The sequence below is a fragment of the Coregonus lavaretus genome (genome assembly GCF_964263955.1).
Source record: "Coregonus lavaretus genome assembly, contig: HAP1_SCAFFOLD_376, whole genome shotgun sequence".
NCBI classification, from domain to species: Eukaryota; Metazoa; Chordata; class Actinopteri; order Salmoniformes; family Salmonidae; genus Coregonus; species Coregonus lavaretus.
Window position 1 is genome coordinate 190,534 of NW_028156104.1, and position 26,889 is coordinate 217,422.

Genomic DNA, 26,889 nt, shown 5'->3' on the forward strand with positions numbered 1-26,889 from the left:
ATACTCACAGTACACATCCTGGTTGAGGACACTGCCATGGATGTAGTAACCTCTGCCGTAGGTCCGACACGCTCTGTCGTGGTATATGGGGACACTACCGATGGTGACGGGGTTGTCTCTGATGTGGTATACGGGGACACTGGTGATAGCGATGGAGTCTTTGGTGTAGTGGTGTCTACGCTGTCCACTCTCTCTGGCTCTGTAGTGGAGGGCGGGGTGGCAGTCGGGGTCAAGGCGGGGACTGAGGAAGCTGCTGTCACCTCTGGCGTGACCTTCGGTGTGACCCCTGGAGTGGCTGAGACCTCTGTAGAGGTCAGCAGGTCAGGCGAAGGAGTCCTTGTTGTTGTTGTTGTTGTGCCCCCAGTGGCTGCTGGAGTTACCCCTGTCTCTCTGGTGCTGGATGGTACTATTCCTTCTGGTGTAGTAGTGGTGGATGTGGATGGTTCTGCGGTCACTCCTGTGGGTCCTGTGGGGACCGCGGTCATGCTGGGAACGGGAACAGAAGCGGTTGTGGTTGTGCCAGTGCCGGTTGGACCGGCAGCGCTGCTAACGTCTGCTGCATATTCTGTGGTTCTGGCAGTGGTGACCGGTTTGGTCGTGGTACGAGCGGTCGTGGTCGGAACAACCGCTGAGACGGTAGCTGTGCCCAGGCTAGGAGTAGCGACTGTAGGAGGACCGGGTGTGGTCGTCGCTGTCGGAACCCCCGGAACTCCCGGAGTCCTTGCGTCTACAGTTACCCTATCAGTGCTCGGTCTGGCGGTGGACCTCACCGTTGTGGCGGTTCTGGATGTCGTCACGGGAACCCTGCCTGTTGTTGTCCTGTGTGTTGTTGTCATTGGTCTGTGGGTGGTCTTGGTCGTTGAGGGGGCTGCGGTAGTGGAGACCACTTTAGAAGTAGAAACAACTCTGGTAGTGACTCTCTCTGGGTGGCTAGTGGGTCTGGGGGCTGACGTGAATGAGGCGGAGGAGGTGGTGGTTGTGGTCACTGGACCAGACCAGGAAGAAGTTGGTTCTTGTGTAGTTGTTGTGGCAGTGGTAGAGGATACCTCCACCCTTCCTGTATCCGGAGGGACGCTAGTGGTCTCTGTTAGCGGTCGGATGGTCACCGGTCTGATGGCAGTGGTCACTGGGACACCAGGTACAGGTGGGACAGTTGTTGTGGGGACCGTGGTGGTGAGAGGTAACGCTGGTTCCCCAGGTACGCCAGGTACGGTTGGGGGTTCGGGTGTCGCAGGAGGTCTCTCCGTCCTGGAGGTTGAAACTGCGGAGGTTGAAGTCTCGGCCGGAGCTGTGGTGGTTTTGGCAGTGGTCGTCATGGTAACTGAGGTTGTTGTGGTGATGCCTGGCTCCGTAGATGTAGCAACAGGGTGACGTGCATCAGTGGTGGTAGTGGAGATGACATGGTGTGGAGAGACCACTAGTTCTGTACTGACGTCAGGTTTCACTGGGACCTCAGGTGTGGTTACCCTCTCTGTGCTAGAGATAGGGGTAGAAGGAGTGGAGGGGATGGAGGGGGTGGAGGAGGTTTCGCTGTGGGGGGGCCTCCAAGGCTCCGTGGTCTTCAGTGTGGTGGGGGGCTGGGTCGTTACGGTCCCTACAGCCACTGGTGTTCCTGGCACGGTCGTGGTGGTCTCTGTTGGTGAAACCGGTGATACAGGTGATGTGGTTGAGGTTGTGGTTGGGACCACTGCTCCTGTTGTGGTCGAGACGGATGGAGAGGTGAAGGTGGTCTGGGTGGACTCTGTGGTCGAGATGGAAGGCGAGATGGAGAGGGTGGTCTGGGTGGACTCTGTGGTCGAGATGGAAGGCGAGATGGAGAGTGTGGTCTGGGTGGACTCTGTGGTCGTTACCACAGCCTCTGGAGGTTTGGTGGTCGTACCAGAGATTTCTGGTGGGATGGGTTGAGTTGTTGTGGTTCGTACGGTCGGGGGACCGGCAATAGTTGTAGTGGTCAGTCTCCAGTCCACATCTTTGGTTGGGTATGCGGTTGTGGTTGTGTGTTCTGTGGTTCTCTCTGTGGTTGGAACACCGCCGGACCAGGAGGTCCTTTCAGTGTCGGCCGTAGCTGTTGTTCTCGGTTGAGATGTTGCTGTTACCGTGTCTGTGATCATCACAGGTGCGACTACAGCTGTCGTCATGGTTATACGGGTCGTTGCCAAGGGTTCCGCTGTTGCCGTGGAGACCGGTGCTCTCGTTGTTTTCTTGGTTGCTGCCGGCTGTTCTGAGGTGGGGCCGGTTGATATTGTTGTTGTCGTTAGCAGCATGGGAACAGCGGTGGTAGTCGGTAGCTCGGGAACATGAGTTGTGGATGTCCTCAGCTCTTTAGGGGAGGTGTGAACGGTCTTCTCTGTGGTTACCGTGGAGACGAGTGGTGGTGTTGTCTCTGGGCGTATGGACGGTGTAGTTCCGAGGGTAGTGAAAGGGGTGACTGGTGAGGTTGATAATGTGGTGTGTTTTGAAGTGGGTTCTGGTGGTGGTGTTGTTGTTACGGTGTGAACGGTGGAGGTCGGTGAGAGAGAGGGTACTATGGTAACGGCTGTAGTCGATGCACCAGGAGGGAGGGCTTCGGTTGTTGTTGGCTCCGTTGTCTCCACAGTTACAGGTTTTGTGCTTGTCTCTGTGGGTGCACCAGGGGTGGTTATAGAGGCTGTAGTCCTGGCTGTAGTCCTGGCTGTAGTCCTAGCTGTGTCCCTGGGTGTCTCTGAGACTGTGGTTGGCCGTGGACTAGAGGTGGTTGAGACTGGAGCCACCGTGTCTCCTGGACGTGTGGTGGCCTTGGTGGTCACCCTGGTGGGGGTGACTGGTATTGCAGGCAGGGTGCTGGTCTGAGTAGGCCCCACGGTGGAGCTTATCCAGGGGCCCATGACAGTGGATGGAGGGGGGCTGGTGAATGTGGTGTCTGAAGGCCCTGGGCGTAGAGAGGGCCTGGTGGTGGAGGACGTGAGCCAGAACAAAGCTGTGATAGAGAAGGGGACCTGGCTGGTCCTCTCTGTGCTGGGGCCTACGGGGCTGAGAGTGGAGCCGGGGGCCCCGCTCGTCCTCTCTGTGCTGCCTACTGTAGTGGAGGGTAAGGCTGGAGATGTCTTCACTGTAGATACAACCTCCGCCCCCTCCACCACCTCAGGTCTCACTGTAGTGGCCAGGGATGGAGTTGGGGGTGTTGCTGCTGCGCTGGTCCCCTCTGGAGTCGGTACGGCTGATGAAGAGGTGCTGGGTGGAACCACCTTATCAGTCACTGTGGTCGGTACCTTAGCAGAGGTGGTCAGAGCATCCAAAGCAGAAGTTGAAACAGTACGAGTGGTGGTGGTGGCTGCAGTGGTGGGGCCTGTGCCTGAAGGGGTGGTGGTGTAGGGAGGCTGAATGGAGGTGGTGGTGAGGGGGCCAGGGGGACCCGGGGTGCTGGGGGAGGGGGTGGAGCGTGCCGTGGAGAGGCCAGGGCTAGCCGGGCTGCTGGTAGTGGTGGTTGTAGTGGTGGTGGTTGTGGTGGCTGAAGGAGTGACAGCTGCAGGTGATGACTCAACGCTACTGACCGTAGTGATGGGCTGCACAGCAACTGGTGGCTTAATGCCTAGAGCACAAACAATGAAACAACTGTTAGATAACCACTGCTGCTGGCCTAGGGGAAATAGAGAGGGGGATGAGAGGGGAGAGAGAACAGGAGAGAGAGAGAGAGAGAGAGAGAGAGAGAGAGAGAGAGAGAGAGAGAGAGAGAGAGAGAGAGAGAGAGAGAGAGAGAGAGAGAGAGAGAGAGAGAGAGAGAGAGAGAGAGAGAGAGAGAGAGAGAGAGAGAGAGAGAGAGAGAGAGAGTAGCAGAAGGAGAGTGATCCATTCCTCCCCTGTGGCCAAACTTCAACCACACAGCACATGGCTCATGTTGATGGTAAACTAGAGTTGTTCAACCACACAGCTCATGGCTCATGGCTCATGTTGATGGTAGACTAGATTGTTGATCTTGATTAAACAGATGTTAGTTGTGAATATCTCAGCGTCTCAGAAATGTGATACGATACTGTAATTATCTTGTTATGTATTCAGAGATCTTGAGGTAAGCCCAATAACACGTGCACGGGGTATGTTTCATGTGACATGTATGAGTGGGTTGTTGACTCCTTTCTAAAAACAAGGATATCCTCTAAATCTAAATATATTTGTATCTGTCCCACAACACTTTACAAAACCCCTAATATGAGGAGAGGAGAGGAGAGGAGAGGAGAGGAGAGGAGAGGAGAGGAGAGGAGAGGAGAGGAGAGGAGAGGAGAGGAGAGGAGAGGAGATGAGATGAGATGAGATGAGAGGAGAGGAGAGGAGAGGAGAGGAGAGGAGAGAAAAGCAGAGCGAGACGAGATGAAACAAGAAAATAATCAGAAGAGAATCAGAAAAGATACTGATACTCACAGTCTTCAACATGGACACATCTCTGAGTGACCTCATCCAGCACCATGTGACCAGGACACAGAGGCAGACATCCCTCCACTCTATAGAGAAACACACAGCTCTGAAAACTACTGCCAGCAACTCTCTATACAGTAGCATCACATTTCATTTACAGTGTATAGAAACAAGGGTTCCAAACGGGTTCTTTGGCCCCATAGGAGAAACCCATAAGAGAACCCCATTGGAGAACCCCATAGGAGAAGCCCCATAGGACAGCCCCATTGGAGAACCCCATAGGAGAAGCCCCATAGGACAGCCCCATAGGAAAGCCCCATAGAACCCCATAGGAGAACCCCATAGGACAGCCCCATAGGACAGCCCCATAGGAGAACCCAATAGGACAGCCACATAGAACCCCATAGGAGAACCCCATAGAAGAACCCCATAGGACAACCCCATTGGAGAACCCCATAGGAGAACCCCCATAGGACAGCCCCATAGGAAAGCCCCATAGAACCCCATAGGAGAACCCCATAGGACAGCCCCATAGGACAGCCCCATAGGAGAACCCCATAGGACAGCCCCATAGAACCCCATAGGAGAACCCCATAGGACAGCCCCATAGGAGAACCCCATAGGAGAACCCCATAGGAGAACCCCATAGGACAGCCCCATATGACAACCCCATAGGACAGCCCCATAGGATAACCCCACAGGAGAACCCCATAGGAGAACCCCACAGGAGAACCCCATAGGAGAACCCCATAGGACAGCTCCATAACCCTTTTAGGTCCTAGATAGCACTTTTGTTTTCTAAAAGTGTAGAAACACAATTGTTGTGACAGATGGACAGATGGACAGATATAGAGTAGTTGTGATAAATATGATATGTTTTGATATTGTCTTTGTTGGTGTTGTTAGAACAAATGTATTCTATGTGAATATGTAAACCTGTCTTTTCAGTATGTCCTACAATAAAACATTTACAAAAGAGTAATACTATTCTGAGTGATGTATTAAAATCTGTGGAAGATATCAGATTACTGCAAAACAAATATCTCAGAGTATTGTTTATACTGTAGCTGACTGACTGACTGACTGGCTGGCTGGTTGGCTGGCTAACTGGCTGGTTGGCTGGCTGACTGGCTGGCTGGTTGGCTGGCTAACTGGCTGGTTGGCTGGCTGGCTGGCTGACTGACTGACTGACTGGTTGGCTGGCTGGCTGGCTGGCTGGCTGGCTGGCTGGCTGGTTGGCTGGCTGGTTGGCTGACTGACTGACTGGCTGGTTGGCTGGCTAACTGGCTGGTTGGCTGGCTGACTGGCTGGCTGGCTGGCTGACTGGCTGGCTGGCTAACTGGCTGGTTGGCTGGCTGACTGGCTTGCTGACTGACTGACTGGTTGGCTGGCTGGCTGGCTGGCTGGCTGGCTGGCTGGCTGGCTGGTTGGCTGACTGGTTGGCTGGTTGGCTGACTGACTGACTGGCTGGCTAACTGGCTGGCTGACTGACTGATTGACTGGTTGGCTGACTGGCTGACTGGCTGACTGGCTGACTGACTAGCTGGCTGGCTGACTGACTGATTGACTGGTTGGCTGACTGGCTAACTGGCTGGCTGACTGACTGATTGACTGGTTGGCTGACTGGCTAACTGGCTGGCTGGCTGACTGGCTAGCTGGCTGGCTGACTGACTGATTGACTGGTTGGCTGACTGGCTGACTGGCTGACTGACTGACTGGTTGGCTGACTGGCTGGTTGGCTGGCTAACTGATTACACAATAGAGCTGGAGGCTTCACATTCACATGCTGTTAGGGAAGGTTTAGCCCCTGTCTATGATAGTGTAGTCTGCATCCCAAACGGCACCCTATCCCCTATATAGTGCACTACTTTTGACCAGAGGGCCCTGGCACCCTATCCCCTATATAGTGCACTACTTTTGACCAGAGGGCCCTGGCCTAAAGTAGTGCACTACATACAGAATATGGTGTCATTTAGGAGGCACTCGTAGTGTCACTTTGTGCTGCCTTACTTTGGAATGGTGACACATGCCCCTCCAGAGGGGTCACTGCAGGTCCTGAAGCAGGGGCTGACACACGACTCATACCTCCACTGGCACTTAGGACCCGTAGGGGTGTCTGGACCAGGGCCTGAGGGAAAATACACACTTTACATAAAGTGTTGCACAATTGTATGGATGTATGTGTGTGTGTGTGCGTGTGTTGGTAAATGTTACACCATCAATAATTTACTGTTACTCTGATCCTCTGCTTCAAACCAGTAGCACACCAACAGAGTATGAAATATGGAAATAAGTATACTTGTGTTTGTGAATGTCATAGTAAAGAGAGTGGAAATGAAGTGAGTTGAGTTCTAGGCAGTCTGACAGTAGATACTGCATCTTCTATAATACTATAACCATGTTTCACTGAATACAGGGGCTTGTAGTTCGACCTCCTGATCCTCCCTTCAGGTCTCCACTAGTGACAGGGGAAGAAGGGGCTATCGAACCCCCGAGGCGATCGTCTGGACTCTGCCTAACCCCCATGGACTTCTCCTGGTCGACTATCGTCTGGACTCTGCCTAATCCCTCTGGACTTCTCCTGATCGACTATCGTCTGGACTCTGCCTAATCCCTCTGGACCTCTCCTGGTCGACTATCGTCTGGACTCTGCCTAACCCCTCTGGACCTCTCCTGGTCGACTATCGTCTGGACTCTGCCTAACCCCTCTGGACCTCTCCTGGTTGACTATCGTCTGGACTCTGCCTAACCCCTCTGGACCTCTCCTGGTCGACTATCGTCTGGACTCTGCCTAACCCCTCTGGACCTCTCCTGGTCGACTATCGTCTGGACTCTGCCTAATCCCTCTGGACCTCTCCTGGTCGACTATCGTCTGGACTCTGCCTAATCCCTCTGGACCTCTCCTGGTCGACTATCATCTGGACTCTGCCTAATCCCTCTGGACTTCTCCTGATCGACTATCGTCTGGACTCTGCCTAACCCCTCTGGACCTCTCCTGGTCGACTATCGTCTGGACTCTGCCTAACCCCTCTGGACCTCTCCTGGTCGACTATCGTCTGGACTCTGCCTAATCCCTCTGGACCTCTCCTGGTCGACTATCGTCTGGACTCTGCCTAACCCCTCTGGACCTCTCCTGGTCGACTATCGTCTGGACTCTGCCTAACCCCTCTGGACCTCTCCTGGTCAACTATCGTCTGGACTCTGCCTAACCCCTCTGGACCTCTCCTGGTCGACTATAGTCTGGACTCTGCCTAACCCTTCTGGACCACTCCTGGTCGACTATCGTCTGGACTCTGCCTAACCCTTCTGGACCACTCCTGGTCGACTATGTCCGGCATCCACTGCTGTCAGAGAGAAACCCTATCTGCCAGCCTGTGTGGACTCTGCTATGCTCCTAAAACAAATGGCTGACATATTTTTAGCTCCAGTATTTACCCAGCCTGCATCAGGAGCAGCAGCCCAGCTGTGGAGACAGAAAGAGAGCAGGCCTCTCTAGACCTCACCAATTCTAACCATACATTTGGACCTGAACTATGATTCACAAATCACTCTACCAGATTATGAACAGAAATACTCCCCAAATGGTGAAGTTGTTCAAATAAAAACCACCCTTGCCTAGTATCTGACCACCCCCTCTCTGTTCTCCCTTCCCCCCAGTTGATGACTCCGACCCTGGGCATTACCCAGGGCAAAGCCCCTTCTCTGGAAGCAGTATACTGGAAGGGCTGGTCGATCTTTGTTTTGGAACAGCCGTGGGCCTGGGGGGCCCTGGTCTGGGGGGCCCTGGTCTGGGGGGCCCTGGTCTGGGGGGCCCTGGTCTGGGGGGGCCCTGGTCTGGGGGGCCCTGGCCTGGGGGGGCCCTGGTCTGGGGGGCCCTGGTCTGGGGGGCCCTGGTCTGGGGGGGCCCTGGTCTGGGGGGGCCCTGGTCTGGGGGGGCCCTGGTCTGGGGGGCCCTGGCCTGGGGGGGCCCTGGTCTGGGGGGTCCTGGTCTGGGGGGCCCTGGTCTGGGGGGGCCCTGGTCTGGGGGGCCCTGGTCTGGGGGGGCCCTGGTCTGGGGGGGCCCTGGCCTGGGGGGGCCCTGGTCTGGGGGGGCCCTGGTCTGGGGGGCCCTAACACGCCGCCCTTCCACCCCTCCATCCCTCCACATCTCAACATGTCTGTGATTAAAGGCACACATCAGCCACTCACCACTCGCCACTGACAAAATCTGTCGTTCTGTTCCGAGGTGGGAGTGTGCCGGGCGACAGCTGCAGGGGCTTGCCATTACAGTGCAATGCAAAACATGGCTGCCCGCACAAAGAGCCCATTAACGGGCTAAATGGGTGTTTTTACAAACCGAGGCGTACGCACGCTGGTGGGGCCATGGTTAGAGGGTTGTGGGGGTTGGACGGGTGGAGGGGCTGCAGCAGGGGGTTAAGACCAGGGGGTTAGTAGCCTAAACTCCAAACTGAAAGTCTTTGTCTCTGGACCTCAGCTGTCAGCCATCTCTGATACATACAGTAAGTATTGGGTTGCATTGGGGGACACAAGCATAACATGGCAAACGCTCCAAGAGCTGGACCAAAAGATGATAGAAGACCATAAGACCATTAGATGGTCACAAGTGTCTGTTTTAAGTACTCATATCAAAATACACGGTGTGTATTGGTCTGAATAAATGTAATCACCTTTGAGAAGAAAACCTTTAACTTTACCTTTACATAGCTCTTCCTTTCCCTTCCCATGTAACCTTCCCAGACCTCCCATCCATCCCACATACCTGTCAGTTTGAAGAGCGTGGCTTTGCGGAATCCGTCGGTGTGTTTGTACTTCATGAGGTGAACCCAGGACAGCATGAAGTGGAGGAAGAATCCCGGCCTGGCGAAAGCCTCCAGAGAATCATAACCCTGGATCCAGGTGTCACGGTGAAGCGTGAAGGTAGCCGCGTCCCAGAATGCTTCACTCTCCTTCCACTTGGTCAGCGTAACATGGCCGCTGCTGTCCACTGCCAGGAAGTAGTTAGGTCGGTCGGACGCCTCGAACGACACCAGGGACGTGTCTAGTGGATAAGTTGATCACCAATTTAGGAACCTCAACATCAAGGTTATTTTCTGGTTAAATAAAGGTTAAATAAACAATTTGAGCTCTTTACACCTGGGTGACATGTACAGTATGTGACCCAGGTCAGGCTAGCACGTTAGTGGTCAGATAACTGTAGAACACTAGGCTAGCTAAAACAGTCTAGGCTAGCTAACACTGCTGGCAGGCTGACTAGCCATCACTACAGCCTGACTAGCCATCACTGCAGCCTGACCAGCCATCACTACAGTCTGACTACCCATCACTACAGTCTGACTAGCCATCACTGCAGCCTGACTAGCCATCACTACAGCCTGACTAGCCATCACTGCAGCCTGACCAGCCATCACTACAGTCTGACTAGCCATCACTGCAGCCTGACCAGCCATCACTACAGTCTGACTAGCCATCACTACAGCCTGACTAGCCATCACTGCAGCCTGACTACCCATCACTACAGTCTGACTAGCCATCACTACAGTCTGACTAGCCATCACTACAGTCTGACTAGCCATCACTACAGCCTGACCAGCCATCACTACAGTCTGACTAGCCATCACTACAGCCTGACTAGCCATTACTACAGTCTGACTAGCCATCACTACAGTCTGACTAGCCATCACTACAGCCTGACTAGCCATCACTACAGTCTGACTAGCCATCACTACAGCCTGACCAGCCATCACTACAGTCTGACTAGCCATCACTACAGCCTGACTAGCCATCACTACAGTCTGACTAGCCATCACTACAGTCTGACTAGCCATCAGTATAGCCTGACTAGCCATCACTACAGTCTGACTAGCCATCACTACAGCCTGACTAGCCATCACTACAGCCTGACTAGCCATCAGTACAGTCTGACTAGCCATCACTACAGCCTGACTAGCCATCAGTACAGCCTGACTAGCCATCACTACAGTCTGACTAGCCATCAGTATAGCCTGACTAGCCATCACTACAGCCTGACTAGCCATCACTACAGTCTGACTAGCCATCACTACAGTCTGACTAGCCATCACTACAGCCTGACTAGCCATCACTACAGCCTGACTAGCCATCACTACAGTCTGACCAGCCATCACTACAGCCTGACCAGCCATCACTACAGTCTGACTAGCCATCACTACAGCCTGACTAGCCATCACTACAGTCTGACTAGCCATCACTACAGTCTGACTAGCCATCACTACAGTCTGACTAGCCATCACTACAGTCTGACTAGCCATCACTACAGTCTGACTAGCCATCACTACAGTCTGACTAGCCATCACTACAGTCTGACTAGCCATCAGTATAGCCTGACTAGCCATCACTACAGTCTGACTAGCCATCACTACAGCCTGACTAGCCATCACTCCAGCCTGACTAGCCATCACTACAGCCTGACTAGCCATCAGTACAGCCTGACTAGCCATCACTACAGTCTGACTAGCCATCACTACAGCCTGACTAGCCATCAGTACAGCCTGACTAGCCATCACTACAGTCTGACTAGCCATCAGTATAGCCTGACTAGCCATCACTACAGGCTGAATAGCCATCACTACAGTCTGACTAGCCATCACTACAGACTGACTAGCTATCACTACAGGCTGAATAGCCATCACTACAGTCTGACTAGCCATGACTACAGTCTGACTAGCCATCACTACAGTCTGACTAGCCATCACTACAGCTTGACTAGTCATCACTACAGCCTGACTACCATTCACTACAGACTGACTAGCCATCACTACAGCCTGACCATCCATCACTACAGCCTGACTAGCCATCAGTACAGCCTGACTAGCCATCTCTAAAGCCTGACTAGCCATCAGTCCAGCTTGACTAGCCATCACTACAGCTGGACTAGCCATCAGTCCAGCTTGACTAGCCATCACTACAGACTGACTAGCCATCACTAAAGCCTGACTAGCCATCAGTACAGCCTGACTAGCCATCACTACAGCCTGACTAGCCATCAGTACAGCCTGACTAGTAATCAGTACAGCCTGACTAGCCATCAGTACAGCCTGACTAGCCATCACTACAGCCTGACTAGCCATCAGTACAGCCTGAATAGCCATCACTACAGCTTGACTAGCCATCACTACAGCCTGACCAGTCATTACTACAGCCTGACTAGCCATCAGTACAGCCTGACTAGCCATCTCTAAAGCCTGACTAGCCATCACTACAGCCTGACTAGCCATCACTACAGCCTGACTAGCCATCAGTACAGCCTGACTAGCCATCAGTACAGCCTGACTAGCCACCAGTACAGTCTGACTAGTAATCAGTACAGCCTGACTAGCCATCAGTACAGCCTGACTAGTAATCAGTACAGCCTGACTAGCCATCACTACAGCCTGACTAGCCATCACTACAGCCTGACCAGCCATCACTACAGCCTGACTAACCATCAGTACAGCCTGACCAGCCATCTCTAAACCCTGACTAGCCATCACTACAGCCTGACTAGCATCACTACAGTCTGACTAGCCATCAGTACAGCCTGACTAGCCATCTCTAAAGCCTGACTAGCCATCACTACAGCCTGACTAGCCATCACTACAGCCTGACTAGTCATCACTACAGCCTGACTAGCCATCAGTACAGCCTGACTAGCCATCTCTAAAGCCTGACTAGCCATCAGTACAGCCTGACTAGCCATCAGTACAGCCTGACTAGCCATCAGTACAGCCTGACTAGCCATCAGTACAGCCTGACTAGCCATCACTACAGCCTGACTAGCCATCACTACAGCCTGACTAGCCATCACTACAGCCTGACTAGCCATCACTACAGCATGATCAGTGACTGAGACTCAGGTTGCTGTATTTGCATTTGGGAAGCTGATCCTCGGTCTGTCTTCCTTCCAGAGTCAACGTGAGGGCATCTCTACAATCACTGTTTTCACTGGGAAAAGAGCCTCGCTCCAAACACAGTCCAAACAGTGAAGGACGACTTGTCTTATTGACATTAGTAGGGCCTATCAACAAAGGGAACTAAGGGGATTCAGAATAGCAGGACAGGAAGACTTCATTATACCAGTGGATAGGGACTGGATGACTTCATTAAACCAGTGGAAAGGGACTGGAAGACTTCATTATACCAGTGGATAGGGACTGGGAGGCTTCATTATACCAGTGGATAGGGACTGGGAGGCTTCATTATACCAGTGGATAGGGACTGGATGACTTCATTAGACCAGTGGAAAGGGACTGGGAGGCTTCATTAGACCATTGGATAGGGACTGGAAGACTTCATTAGACCAGAGGATAGGGACTGGAAGACTTCATTAGACCAGAGGATAGGGACTGGATGACTCCATTAGACCAGAGGATAGGGACTGGGAGGCTTCATTAGACCAGTGGATAGGGACTGGATGGCTTCATTAGACCAGTGGATAGGGACTGGAAGACTTCATTAGACCAGAGGATAGGGACTGGAAGACTTCATTAGACCAGTGGATAGGGACTGGAAGACTTCATTAGACCAGAGGATAGGGACTGGATGACTTCATTAGACCAGAGGATATGGACTGGATGACTTCATTAGACCAGAGGATAGGGACTGGATGACTTCATTAGACCAGAGGATAGGGACTGGATGACTTCATTAGACCAGTGGATAGGGACTGGATGACTTCATTAGACCAGAGGATAGGGACTGAATGACTTCATTAGACCAGAGGATAGGGACTGGAAGACTTCATTAGACCAGTGGATAGGGACTGTGAGGCTTCGTTAGACCAGTGGATAGGGACTGGATGACTTCATTAGACCAGTGGATAGGGACTGGAAGACTTCATTAGACCAGAGGATAGGGACTGGATGACTTCATTAAACCAGTGGATAGGGACTGGAAGACTTCATTAGACCAGAGGATAGGGACTGGATGACTTCATTAGACCAGAGGATAGGGACTGGATGACTTCATTAGACCAGTGGAAAGGGACTGGATGACTTCATTAGACCAGTGGATAGGGACTGGATGACTTCATTAGACCAGTGGATAGGGACTGGATGACTTCATTAGACCAGTGGATAGGGACTGGATGACTTCATTAGACCAGTGGATAGGGACTGGATGACTTCATTAGACCAGTGGATAGGGACTGGAAGACTTCATTAGACCAGTGGATAGGGACTGGATGACTTCATTAGACCAGTGGATAGGGACTGGAAGACTTCATTAGACCAGTGGATAGGGACTGGAAGGTTTTTAATGAATGGACCTTGGAGTAGGAGGAAGGCTAGGAATGCAGAGTGTTAGAAAGTGTTATGAATGTAGTGAAATGATGTTGGACATGGACATTAGACTGATGTGACGTTGCTCTGCTTCCTCTGTGTTGCTCACCGTGTGGACGTGCTCTGCTGAGCCCAGGGGTCATCATGAAGAGGGACAGGAGACCAGCCGCAGTAGGGTTTCCTAACGTAGGGAACACTGTCCCACCGGACCTGTTGGCTGCCAGCACCGTGTCCCTCTCCCTGTAGGTCACCAGCCTGTAGGGGCCTTTACCCAGAACTACAAGACAGAGGAGAAGGAACACTGTTATGAGGAATCCCTTCGCTGTTTTGGCTGACGTCTACGATGGGCTCCAGATCTGTGCAGACACTGCGCCCCCATGTGGTTTAGCAATGAAATGCCTTACAAAATGTATCACGACGAAATGTTTGCAGCAAATTCTAAGGACAATGCACAACGAACTTCCAAGGTTCAGTCATTGATATGATTCTATGGAAATCAAACATCGTCTTGGAGAAATTTGATTTGATGACAAATAGGAAGACTTTGAGATAAGATTATGTATGTACCTTTGTTGTAGTATTCACAATCGTAGGCTGCAAATACAAACAGAAAGAGTCGTTAGTGGAATTAAATAATAAACTGTCCAAAAGTAGTTAATTACATATGAAAACAGAGTGCCATTTCAGATGGTCCCACAAACTCCCATACCACCCATTCAACGGGTAGTGTGCCCAGTGCCTGCCCGTTGGCCACTCATTGCCCGCTCGTAGCCCCAGACTTACGGCAGATCGACGGGGATCTCCAGTCCACGGTGACACCCTGGTGACAGCATCGGTGGGCGTAGGCTGCTACGCTGGTACAGAAACACTCACAGTCCCCACCACGACTACAGCCACACGTATCAGACAGACAGTTCATATAGAACCATGTCACATCCACCTGGACAGGAGGAGACAGGAAGGAAACTGTGATCTACTAGGTGTAGCGATACGGTTGTAACAGCCTAATACAACAAACTGCCTAATACAAAAAAACTGCCTAATACAACAAACTGCCTAACACAACAAACTGCCTAACACAACAAACTGCCTAACACAACACACTGCCTAACACAACACACTGCCTAATACAACACACTGCCTAACACAACAAACTGCCTAATACAACAAACTGCCTAATACAAAAAAACTGCCTAACACAACAAACTGCCTAACACAACAAACTGCCTAACACAACACACTGCCTAACACAACACACTGCCTAACACAACAAACTGCCTAATACAACACACTGCCTAATACAACACACTGCCTAACACAACAAACTGCCTAACACAACAAACTGCCTAACACAACAAACTGCCTAATACAACAAACTGCCTAATACAACACACTGCCTAACACAACACACTGCCTAACACAACAAACTGCCTAATACAACACACTGCCTAACACAACAAACTGCCTAACACAACAAACTGCCTAATACAACAAACTGCCTAATACAACAAACTGCATAACACAACACACTGCCTAACACAACACACTGCCTAACACAACAAACTGCCTAATACAACAAACTGCATAACACAACAAACTGCCTAACACAACAAACTGCCTAACACAACAAACTGCCTAATACAACAAACTGCATAACACAACACACTGCCTAACACAACAAAGGTTATCTGATGAGCTCTTGATTTGGCTCAAGATCATCTCAAAATTCATTTTAATGACAGAATAACATAGAAACATAGAACAACAACAGTGATTATAAACACAACTGAAGTAAGATAGTAAGACAGGACAGGAGACCAGCTGAGAGAGGGTAGGGGTTATGTAATGTGGAGACAGGACAGGAGACCAGCTGAGAGAGGGTAGGGGTTATGTAATGTGGAGAAGAGACAGGACAGGAGACCAGCTGAGAGAGGGTAGGGGTTATGTAATGTGGAGATAGGACAGGACAGGAGACCAGCTGAGAGAGGGTAGGGGTTATGTAATGTGGAGAAGAGACAGGACAGGAGACCAGCTGAGAGAGGGTAGGGGTTATGTAATGTGGAGATAGGACAGGAGACCAGCTGAGAGAGGGTAGGGGTTATGTAATGTGGAGACAGGACAGGAGACCAGCTGAGAGAGGGTAGGGGTTATGTAATGTGGAGATAGGACAGGAGACCAGCTGAGAGAGGGTAGGGGTTATGTAATGTGGAGATAGGACAGGACAGGAGACCAGCTGAGAGAGGGTAGGGGTTATGTAATGTGGAGATAGGACAGGAGACCAGCTGAGAGAGGGTAGGGGTTATGTAATGTGGAGATAGGACAGGAGACCAGCTGAGAGAGGGTAGGGGTTATGTAATGTGGAGAAGAGACAGGACAGGAGACCAGCTGAGAGAGGGTAGGGGTTATGTAATGTGGAGATAGGACAGGAGACCAGCTGAGAGAGGGTAGGGGTTATGTAATGTGGAGATAGGACAGGAGACCAGCTGAGAGAGGGTAGGGGTTATGTAATGTGGAGACAGGACAGGAGACCAGCTGAGAGAGGGTAGGGGTTATGTAATGTGGAGACAGGACAGGAGACCAGCTGAGAGAGGGTAGGGGTTATGTAATGTGGAGAAGAGACAGGACAGGAGACCAGCTGAGAGAGGGTAGGGGTTATGTAATGTGGAGAAGAGACAGGACAGGAGACCAGCTGAGAGAGGGTAGGGGTTATGTAATGTGGAGATAGGAAAGGAGACCAGCTGAGAGAGGGTAGGGGTTATGTAATGTGGAGAAGAGACAGGACAGGAGACCAGCTGAGAGAGGGTAGGGGTTATGTAATGTGGAGATAGGACAGGACAGGAGACCAGCTGAGAGAGGGTAGGGGTTATGTAATGTGGAGAAGAGACAGGACAGGAGACCAGCTGAGAGAGGGTAGGGGTTATGTAATGTGGAGATAGGACAGGACAGGAGACCAGCTGAGAGAGGGTAGGGGTTATGTAATGTGGAGACAGGACAGGAGACCAGCTGAGAGAGGGTAGGGGTTATGTAATGTGGAGACAGGACAGGAGACCAGCTGAGAGAGGGTATGGGTTATGTAATGTGGAGAAGAGACAGGACAGGAGACCAGCTGAGAGAGGGTAGGGGTTATGTAATGTGGAGATAGGACAGGAGACCAGCTGAGAGAGGGTAGGGGTTATGTAATGTGGAGATAGGACAGGAGAACAGCTGAGAGAGGGTAGGGGTTATGTAATGTGGAGATAGGACAGGAGACCAGCTGAGAGAGGGTAGGGGTTATGTAATGTGGAGAGGAGACAGGACAGGAGACCAGCTGAGAGAGGGTAGGGGTTATGTAATGTGGAGATAGGACAGGAGACCAGCTGAGAGAGGGTAGGGGTTATGTAATGTGGAGAAGAGACAGGACAGGAGACCAGCTGAGAGAGGGTAGGGGTTATGTAATGTGGAGAAGAGACAGGACAGGAGACCAGCTGAGAGAGGGTAGGGGTTATGTAATGTGGAGATAGGACAGGAGACCAGCTGAGAGAGGGTAGGGGTTATGTAATGTGGAGATAGGACAGGAGACCAGCTGAGAGAGGGTAGGAGTTATGTAATGTGGAGAAGAGACAGGACAGGAGACCAGCTGAGAGAGGGTATGGGTTATGTAATGTGGAGAAGAGATAGGACAGGAGACCAGCTGAGAGAAGGTAGGGGTTATGTAATGTGGAGATAGGACAGGAGACCAGCTGAGAGAGGGTAGGAGTTATGTAATGTGGAGAAGAGACAGGACAGGAGACCAGCTGAGAGAAAATATGGGTTATTTAATGTGGAGAAGAGATAGGACAGGAGACCAGCTGAGAGAAGGTAGGGGTTATGTAATGTGGAGATAGGACAGGACAGGACACCAGCTGAAAGAGGGTAGGGGTTATGTAATGTGGAGATAGGACAGGACAGGAGACCAGCTGAGAGAGGGTAGGGGTTATGTAATGTGGAGATAGGACAGGACAGGAGACCAGCTGAGAGAGGGTAGGGGTTATGTCATGTGGAGATAGGACAGGAGACCAGCTGAGAGAGGGTAGGGGTTATGTAATGTGGAGAAGAGACAGGACAGGAGACCAGCTGAGAGAGGGTAGGGGTTATGTAATGTGGAGACAGGACAGGAGACCAGCTGAGAGAGGGTAGGGGTTATGTAATGTGGAGATAGGACAGGACAGGAGACCAGCTGAGAGAGGGTAGGGGTTATGTAATGTGGAGATAGGACAGGACAGGAGACCAGCTGAGAGAGGGTAGGGGTTATGTAATGTGGAGATAGGACAGGACAGGAGACCAGCTGAGAGAGGGTAGGGGTTATGTAATGTGGAGATAGGACAGGACAGGAGACCAGCTGAGAGAGGGTAGGGGTTATGTAATGTGGAGATAGGACAGGACAGGAGACCAGCTGAGAGAGGGTAGGGGTTATGTAATGTGGAGATAGGACAGGAGACCAGCTGAGAGAGGGTAGGGGTTATGTAATGTGGAGATAGGACAGGAGACCAGCTGAGAGAGGGTAGGGGTTATGTAATGTGGAGATAGGACAGGACAGGAGACCAGCTGAGAGAGGGTAGGGGTTATGTAATGTGGAGATAGGACAGGAGACCAGCTGAGAGAGGGTAGGGGTTATGTTATGTGGAGATAGGACAGGAGACCAGCTGAGAGAGGGTAGGGGTTATGTAATGTGGAGACAGGACAGGAGACCAGCTGAGAGAGGGTAGGGGTTATGTAATGTGGAGAAGAGACAGGACAGGAGACCAGCTGAGAGAGGGTAGGGGTTATGTAATGTGGAGAAGAGACAGGACAGGAGACCAGCTGAGAGAGGGTAGGGGTTATGTAATGTGGAGAAGAGACAGGACAGGAGACCAGCTGAGAGAGGGTAGGGGTTATGTAATGTGGAGAAGAGACAGGACAGGAGACCAGCTGAGAGAGGGTAGGGGTTATGTAATGTGGAGATAGGACAGGAGACCAGCTGAGAGAGGGTAGGGGTTATGTAATGTGGAGAAGAGACAGGACAGGAGACCAGCTGAGAGAGAGTAGGGGTTATGTAATGTGGAGAAGAGACAGGACAGGAGACCAGCTGAGAGAGGGTAGGGGTTATGTAATGTGGAGAAGAGACAGGACAGGAGACCAGCTGAGAGAGGGTAGGGGTTATGTAATGTGGAGATAGGACAGGACAGGAGACCAGCTGAGAGAGGGTAGGGGTTATGTAATGTGGAGATAGGACAGGACAGGAGACCAGCTGAGAGAGGGTAGGGGTTATGTAATGTGGAGATAGGACAGGACAGGAGACCAGCTGAGAGAGGGTAGGGGTTATGTAATGTGGAGATAGGACAGGAGACCAGCTGAGAGAGGGTAGGGGTTATGTAATGTGGAGATAGGACAGGAGACCAGCTGAGAGAGGGTAGGGGTTATGTAATGTGGAGATAGGACAGGACAGGAGACCAGCTGAGAGAGGGTAGGGGTTATGTAATGTGGAGAAGAGACAGCACAGGAGACCAGCTGAGAGAGGGTAGGGGTTATGTAATGTGGAGACAGGACAGGAGACCAGCTGAGAGAGGGTAGGGGTTATGTAATGTGGAGATAGGACAGGAGACCAGCTGAGAGAGGGTAGGGGTTATGTAATGTGGAGAAGAGACAGGACAGGAGACCAGCTGAGAGAGGGTAGGGGTTATGTAATGTGGAGATAGGACAGGAGACCAGCTGAGAGAGGGTAGGGGTTATGTTATGTGGAGATAGGACAGGAGACCAGCTGAGAGAGGGTAGGGGTTATGTAATGTGGAGACAGGACAGGAGACCAGCTGAGAGAGGGTAGGGGTTATGTAATGTGGAGAAGAGACAGGACAGGAGACCAGCTGAGAGAGGGTAGGGGTTATGTAATGTGGAGATAGGACAGGAGACCAGCTGAGAGAGGGTAGGGGTTATGTAATGTGGAGAAGAGACAGGACAGGAGACCAGCTGAGAGAGGGTAGGGGTTATGTAATGTGGAGAAGAGACAGGACAGGAGACCAGCTGAGAGAGGGTAGGGGTTATGTAATGTGGAGAAGAGACAGGACAGGAGACCAGCTGAGAGAGGGTAGGGGTTATGTAATGTGGAGATAGGACAGGAGACCAGCTGAGAGAGGGTAGGGGTTATGTAATGTGGAGAAGAGACAGGACAGGAGACCAGCTGAGAGAGAGTAGGGGTTATGTAATGTGGAGAAGAGACAGGACAGGAGACCAGCTGAGAGAGGGTAGGGGTTATGTAATGTGGAGAAGAGACAGGACAGGAGACCAGCTGAGAGAGGGTAGGGGTTATGTAATGTGGAGATAGGACAGGACAGGAGACCAGCTGAGAGAGGGTAGGGGTTATGTAATGTGGAGAAGAGACAGGACAGGAGACCAGCTGAGAGAGGGTAGGGGTTATGTAATGTGGAGATAGGACAGGACAGGAGACCAGCTGAGAGAGGGTAGGGGTTATGTAATGTGGAGACAGGACAGGAGACCAGCTGAGAGAGGGTAGGGGTTATGTAATGTGGAGACAGGACAGGAGACCAGCTGAGAGAGGGTAGGGGTTATGTAATGTGGAGATAGGACAGGAGACCAGCTGAGAGAGGGTAGGGGTTATGTAATGTGGAGATAGGACAGGAGACCAGCTGAGAGAGGGTAGGGGTTATGTAATGTGGAGATAGGACAGGAGACCAGCTGAAAGAGGGTAGGGGTTATGTAATGTGGAGAAGAGACAGGACAGGAGACCAGCTGAAAGAGGGTAGGGGTTATGTAATGTGGAGATAGGACAGGACAGGAGACCAGCTGAGAGAGGGTAGGGGTTATGTAATGTGGAGAAGAGACAGGACAGGAGACCAGCTGAGAGAGGGTAGGGGTTATGTAATGTGGAGATAGGACAGGAGACCAGCTGAGAGAGGGTAGGGGTTATGTAATGTGGAGATAGGACAGGACAGGAGACCAGCTGAGAGAGGGTAGGGGTTATGTAATGTGGAGATAGGACAGGAGACCAGCTGAGAGAGGGTAGGGGTTATGTAATGTGGAGAGGAGACAGGACAGGAGACCAGCTGAGAGAGGGTAGGGGTTATGTAATGTGGAGAGGAGACAGGACAGGAGACCAGCTGAGAGAGGGTAGGGGTTATGTAATGTGGAGATAGGACAGGAGACCAGCTGAGAGAGGGTAGGGGTTATGTAATGTGGAGATAGGACAGGAGACCAGCTGAGAGAGGGTAGGAGTTATGTAATGTGGAGAAGAGACAGGACAGGAGACCAGCTGAGAGAGGGTATGGGTTATGTAATGTGGAGAAGAGACAGGACAGGAGACCAGCTGAGAGAGGGTAGGGGTTATGTAATGTGGAGATAGGACAGGAGACCAGCTGAGAGAAGGTAGGGGTTATGTAATGTGGAGATAGGACAGGAGACCAGCTGAGAGAGGGTAGGGGTTATGTAATGTGGAGATAGGACAGGAGACCAGCTGAGAGAGGGTAGGGGTTATGTAATGTGGAGATAGGACAGGAGACCAGCTGAGAGAGGGTAGGGGTTATGTAATGTGGAGACAGGACAGGAGACCAGCTGAGAGAGGGTAGGGGTTATGTAATGTGGAGATAGGACAGGACAGGAGACCAGCTGAGAGAAGGTAGGGGTTATGTAATGTGGAGACAGGACAGGAGACCAGCTGAGAGAGGGTAGGGGTTATGTAATGTGGAGATAGGACAGGAGACCAGCTGAGAGAGGGTAGGGGTTATGTAATGTGGAGATAGGACAGGACAGGAGACCAGCTGAGAGAGGGTAGGGGTTATGTAATGTGGAGATAGGACAGGACAGGAGACCAGCTGAGAGAGAGTAGGGGTTATGTAATGTGGAGATAGGACAGGACAGGAGACCAGCTGAGAGAGGGTAGGGGTTATGTAATGTGGAGATAGGACAGGACAGGATACCAGCTGAGAGAGGGTAGGGGTTATGTAATGTGGAGATAGGACAGGACAGGAGACCAGCTGAGAGAGGGTAGGGGTTATGTAATGTGGAGATAGGACAGGAGACCAGCTGAGAGAGGGTAGGGGTTATGTAATGTGGAGATAGGACAGGAGACCAGCTGAGAGAGGGTAGGGGTTATGTAATGTGGAGACAGGACAGGAGACCAGCTGAGAGAGGGTAGGGGTTATGTAATGTGGAGATAGGACAGGAGACCAGCTGAGAGAGGGTAGGGGTTATGTAATGTGGAGACAGGACAGGAGACCAGCTGAGAGAGGGTAGGGGTTATGTAATGTGGAGATAGGACAGGAGACCAGCTGAGAGAGAGTAGGGGTTATGTAATGTGGAGATAGGACAGGAGACCAGCTGAGAGAGGGTAGGGGTTATGTAATGTGGAGAAGAGACAGGACAGGAGACCAGCTGAGAGAGGGTAGGGGTTATGTAATGTGGAGATAGGACAGGAGACCAGCTGAGAGAGGGTAGGGGTTATGTAATGTGGAGATAGGACAGGACAGGAGACCAGCTGAGAGAGGGTAGGGGTTATGTAATGTGGAGATAGGACAGGAGACCAGCTGAGAGAGGGTAGGGGTTATGTAATGTGGAGATAGGACAGGAGACCAGCTGAGAGAGGGTAGGGGTTATGTAATGTGGAGAAGAGACAGGACAGGAGACCAGCTGAGAGAGGGTAGGGGTTATGTAATGTGGAGACAGGACAGGAGACCAGCTGAGAGAGGGTAGGGGTTATGTAATGTGGAGATAAATGTATGTAATGTGTATGTAATGTGTATGTAATATATGAGAAGGCTTGACAGAAGCACCAGTCATAGTAACAGCCACAGTAACATCAACCCACAGAGAGATCTGTGAGAGACAGCCTCCAGTAAGACAGTAGGATCCTGATTAACGTCAGTGCTTTACAGGGAGTCAAAGGGCCTCTGGGAGCTGACTCAAATAACCAGAACCAGCCCCCCCCCCCCCCAGCACCCATCAACACAGACAGCTGAAACAGCAGAGGGAGAAACTGCTTGTCACAGTATAGACACACACATGCTATAGACACAAACACACACACACACACACACACATATCCAGAAACAGATATCCACATGCCTATGCACACCCACTCCCATTCACTCAGCAACACAATCTCAGCCTCCCTTCCATTGGCTGAGCTGCTGGCTGTCGTACTCCATACTCACCACCGGGTGGCAGACTTGGAAGACCTCACTGAGCAGGACTCCACACTGCCTCTTAGAGAACGGCTCCCTCAGGGGGCTCAGGCTGCAGGGGTGTCTGATGTCTGGGCTGTTAACACACTGAACACACACACATATCTGACGTTAGAAGACTGACAATACACACATGTATCATGGATGAACACGCACGCACACGCACACACAGACACACACAGACACACACAGACACACACAGACACACACAGACACACTATCCAATGAGAATAGACAGTGGGGGTTTTGAAACTTGCCTCTGCTGCCGTCCAGCTGTTGCCAAACTCCTGAGGCGTGGCAGAGTCTATGTTTTCTGGTGTCCTCATCTCATTGACTGTCCTCAGGTCAAAGTTCCCGCACAGACCACTCAGCTTGCCCTGAACACAGTATTCACATTAATATTACACCAATCACAGACTGCTCAGCTTGCCCTGAACACAGTATTCACATTAATATTACACCAATCACAGACTGCTCAGCTTGCCCTGAACACAGTATTCACATTAATATTACACCAATCACAGAATGCTCAGCTTGCCCTGAACACAATATTCACATTAATATTACACCAATCACAGACCGCTCAGCTTGCCCTGAACACAGTACTCACATTAATATTACACCAATCACAGACTGCTCAGCTTGCCCTGAACACAGTATTCACATTAATATTACACCAATCACAGACTGCTCAGCTTGCTCTGAACACAGTATTCTCGTTAATATCACCCTAATCACGGCTCAGTTCAGTAAGAATGAAGCTAGTATATTGGATCTATTTCAGCACACCTGATGGCACTAATCAAGGGCTTGGTGATCTGATGGTACTAATCAAGGGCTTGGTGATGAGTTGATTTGTTGAATAAGGTGTGATGGATTGGAGGATCCAGAGGACTGGGTTGAGAAAGACTGCTATAGGAGACAGCAGCTTCTCTGTAGTGACAGGGCCCGTGTTATTCCAGGGTTGGGGACACTAACAACCCTGGTGTCTGACCTGCCAGCGTGGTCCAGCCTGGATGTGGACCGTGGTCTTGCGATCCCAGAGCACGGTCAGGTCCTCCTCTGGAACATGGACCACGGTAAAGAGCCCAGCGCTCCATACGAACAGCTCCTGCCTCCAGTCGATCACACTGGACGGGTTCTACACACGACGGGGGACAGGAAACAAGACAATGGACAGATCAATATTGATGAACAGGTTGAGATGAGCCAGGGGGGGGTCCGGGGGTAGTGCCCCCCACTGTGTTTTTTTAACCTAATTTCTTTATGGTTTATTGTTCATGGAGGACAGGGAAGAGGACAAGGCAGAGGACAGGGAAGAGTACAAGATGGAGGACAGGAAAGAGGACAGGGATCATGAATGATGTAGTCTTAAATAAGTGAAATTTGTGCCATAATTGGTAAGGTGTGACAACAGTAAGGTGATATTCAGTGGGTCTCAGGGGTCAGGGGTTAAGGATAGTTCCTTTCTCTGTAATGTTTCATCAAACATTTCTTATAACACTGCAGGCTACATTAACCCTATCGAAACCAAGTAAGCAAACAAGTAACGGGCCGCTAGTGGAAACTGGGCGGCATCCCAGCGGTGGCCAGCCTTGGTCGGACCACCAGCGGCAAGTTACCCTGGTGAGGTTCAGGAGCAGGAGCGTGCACTTACTGGTTTGCCAGTGTCGTCGTCGAACGCAATGAAAGATCTACCGATGTTGATAAGTAGAGATTTCCTGCAGATGGCGCCGCCGTCGTAACAGTCGACGTTCTCAGCCGTCACACTCATCATCAGATCAGCACTGCTCTGTAGGTGGGATGGGAAAAAATAACATGAAAATAGCAAGCTAACCCAGGACAGAACTGTGCTACTGAAAACCTACGAAATGTGTGAAAAAAGTACATTGAGTAAATTAAACCCTAAACCACTCTGTTCATCAATCCCTTCATCTATACGTGGATATCTTACCTTCACTGATTTTTTGCGTTGCATTTATTCCTCCCATTTTATTATCAGATAATGAGGGGGAAAAATGCATGAACTGGAGTGCTGGAAATGTAACTCTGGTACCTTAACTAGGTAGACTTTACACGCTCCAACGTAGTCAAACAGTAGACCATCAAAGGTCCTGTAGTGGCGATCACCATAGGCTGTGCACATGGACGGGCACGGGCGGAACACGCACTGGAATGTTCCATGCTGGCAGACACTGAAAGAGACGCACAGCGTCAACCATCACGATTCAGTACCAACCTACCAGCAAACTGCTACCACTTCATGTAAGCACATTCTATCATAACTAAATGGCCGCCTTTTTTTTTGTTCGGGAGGCCAGCGATTATCGCCTGCCGAAAAGTAGGGATCTCGTCAACTGCCAAATGTTGAATTATCACCGTTCATAGTGCTATTATACAGATCCCTATCTCTCCTTTTCCCTTCTCTTCTCTTTCTTTCTTTCTTCCTTTGCTGGAAGAAGTAATGGATAGAGAGAAGAAAAGGAGGGTAAGAAAGACTGAGATCACTCTTTCACTCGCCAGGGAGAGAGAGAGAGACTGTTGAATTAACCACCGTCATACAAGGACTCTCTGTAAGCCAGAGCTGGGAGGTGATTTTTCTCTGACAGATAATAGAGGGTAATGGATATCAGGTGAACAGTCTCACTATAGGTCCAATCTGTACAGGACTCATCGCTTCAAGCCCGGGAAATGATCCTGGAAAATTGTTAGCTGCTCGAGATTTGTCTTAATTCGGCCACACATTTTTTGCCAGGTGCTGAAGCAACAAATTTGTCTGTGACTCAGACACTTGAAATTCCATGGCAAATGAAAGCTGTATATGTGATAGATCTCATAAGGGGTTGAATATAGATGAGGGGTGTTTTGAAGAAACAATGCCGCTCTGTGTCATACTTCTGTACAGGAAATGATCTGAAAACCCTTCACTAATTTATGACACAACTCTCTCCTAAAATGTGTTGAGTTTGATACATAGCCTGTTTGGTTCGAGTAGAGTTTCATCTCTTAAAAGTCAGTGTATAAATTGATTCTAAACGTACCATTGATGACAGGGGGAGGTGACCCTATCTCCAGGATAGTACTCTTTCCCCTTCCAGAGGCAGGGGCACGTATCAGGCTCAAAACACTCATCACCATGTTTCAGCAATCTAGGAAAACACAGAAACACACACACACACACAGCTGTCAGTTTCATTCACAAGTAGTGCAACACAGAATTAATCTGTGTTGCACTACTTGTAGAACAGACTTAACTTTGTTTTTAATCTGCTTGTACCTTTTTCACCCATAGAGATAAATAGAGATACTGTATCTCTACGCATGTACTCTACTAAGTTAATCTCTGAACCAGATCTTTGGCCTGCTCTGTGCCAAGAGAACTGAACGACAGAGGGAGCGCCAGAGTCAGTCTGGGTCCTGTAAATTGCCACTACAGTCAGGAAATGAGAGGGTTTCAGGGATGGGCAACTCTGGATGAAAAGGAGAAACACTCGTTACATGAGAAAACCAGACGATTAGGATTCTCAGAGATAGAGAGAAACAGCCTTTGTCCCGGCCGTTCCATTGGGTTTCCACACTGTTGGAGCGACGGAGCTGATAAGAATCTTGTAATATCGTGGTGGCGGGTCAGAGTTATATCCCCTGGAGGGAGAGAGAGAGAGAGGAGAGGAGAGGCTGGGGCAAGTAGACAATGAAGCGACACATTGAATGGTCTGGCCACAAACCTGGAGGTTCATCTGTGTAAAGTTACACTGCAGATAAAGTGGTGCTAACAGCTTTCTTTATTCGCCCGCCAAGCCACTGGATCGATTACCATGATCAAAGCTTCCATAATAATTAATTCTCCACTGCAGTCTGAGGTGGTGCAGCAGTTATGAATACATCTCAGTCAACGTCTTTATCTTTCTCTATCTCTCGTTTAATTAAACCTTAACTGTATAATTGTTGCACCAATTCATGAATATTCCGCATGTCGGTGAACTGTTTCATCCTCGGTTCCAGCTCGCCCAGCCCACCTT

General features: G+C 50.7%; 1 protein-coding gene across 1 annotated transcript in view; it reads right to left on the reverse strand.

Moving 5' to 3' along the window:
* The window catches only part of LOC311126842 (otogelin-like), a gene marked incomplete at both ends in the record, with an annotated part of 84,055 nt that overhangs the window by 37,211 nt on the left and 19,955 nt on the right, over window positions 1-26,889 (reverse strand). The window contains 13 exons of the mRNA XM_084200821.1: window positions 9-3,568; window positions 4,396-4,475; window positions 6,400-6,517; window positions 9,149-9,427; window positions 13,792-13,959; window positions 14,250-14,276; window positions 14,466-14,622; window positions 22,841-22,957; window positions 23,128-23,247; window positions 23,865-24,011; window positions 24,528-24,662; window positions 24,927-25,065; window positions 25,912-26,019. Coding sequence (XP_084056947.1) covers window positions 9-3,568; window positions 4,396-4,475; window positions 6,400-6,517; window positions 9,149-9,427; window positions 13,792-13,959; window positions 14,250-14,276; window positions 14,466-14,622; window positions 22,841-22,957; window positions 23,128-23,247; window positions 23,865-24,011; window positions 24,528-24,662; window positions 24,927-25,065; window positions 25,912-26,019 — 5,155 coding nt within the window. The remainder of the gene's footprint in view (window positions 1-8; window positions 3,569-4,395; window positions 4,476-6,399; window positions 6,518-9,148; window positions 9,428-13,791; window positions 13,960-14,249; window positions 14,277-14,465; window positions 14,623-22,840; window positions 22,958-23,127; window positions 23,248-23,864; window positions 24,012-24,527; window positions 24,663-24,926; window positions 25,066-25,911; window positions 26,020-26,889) is intronic.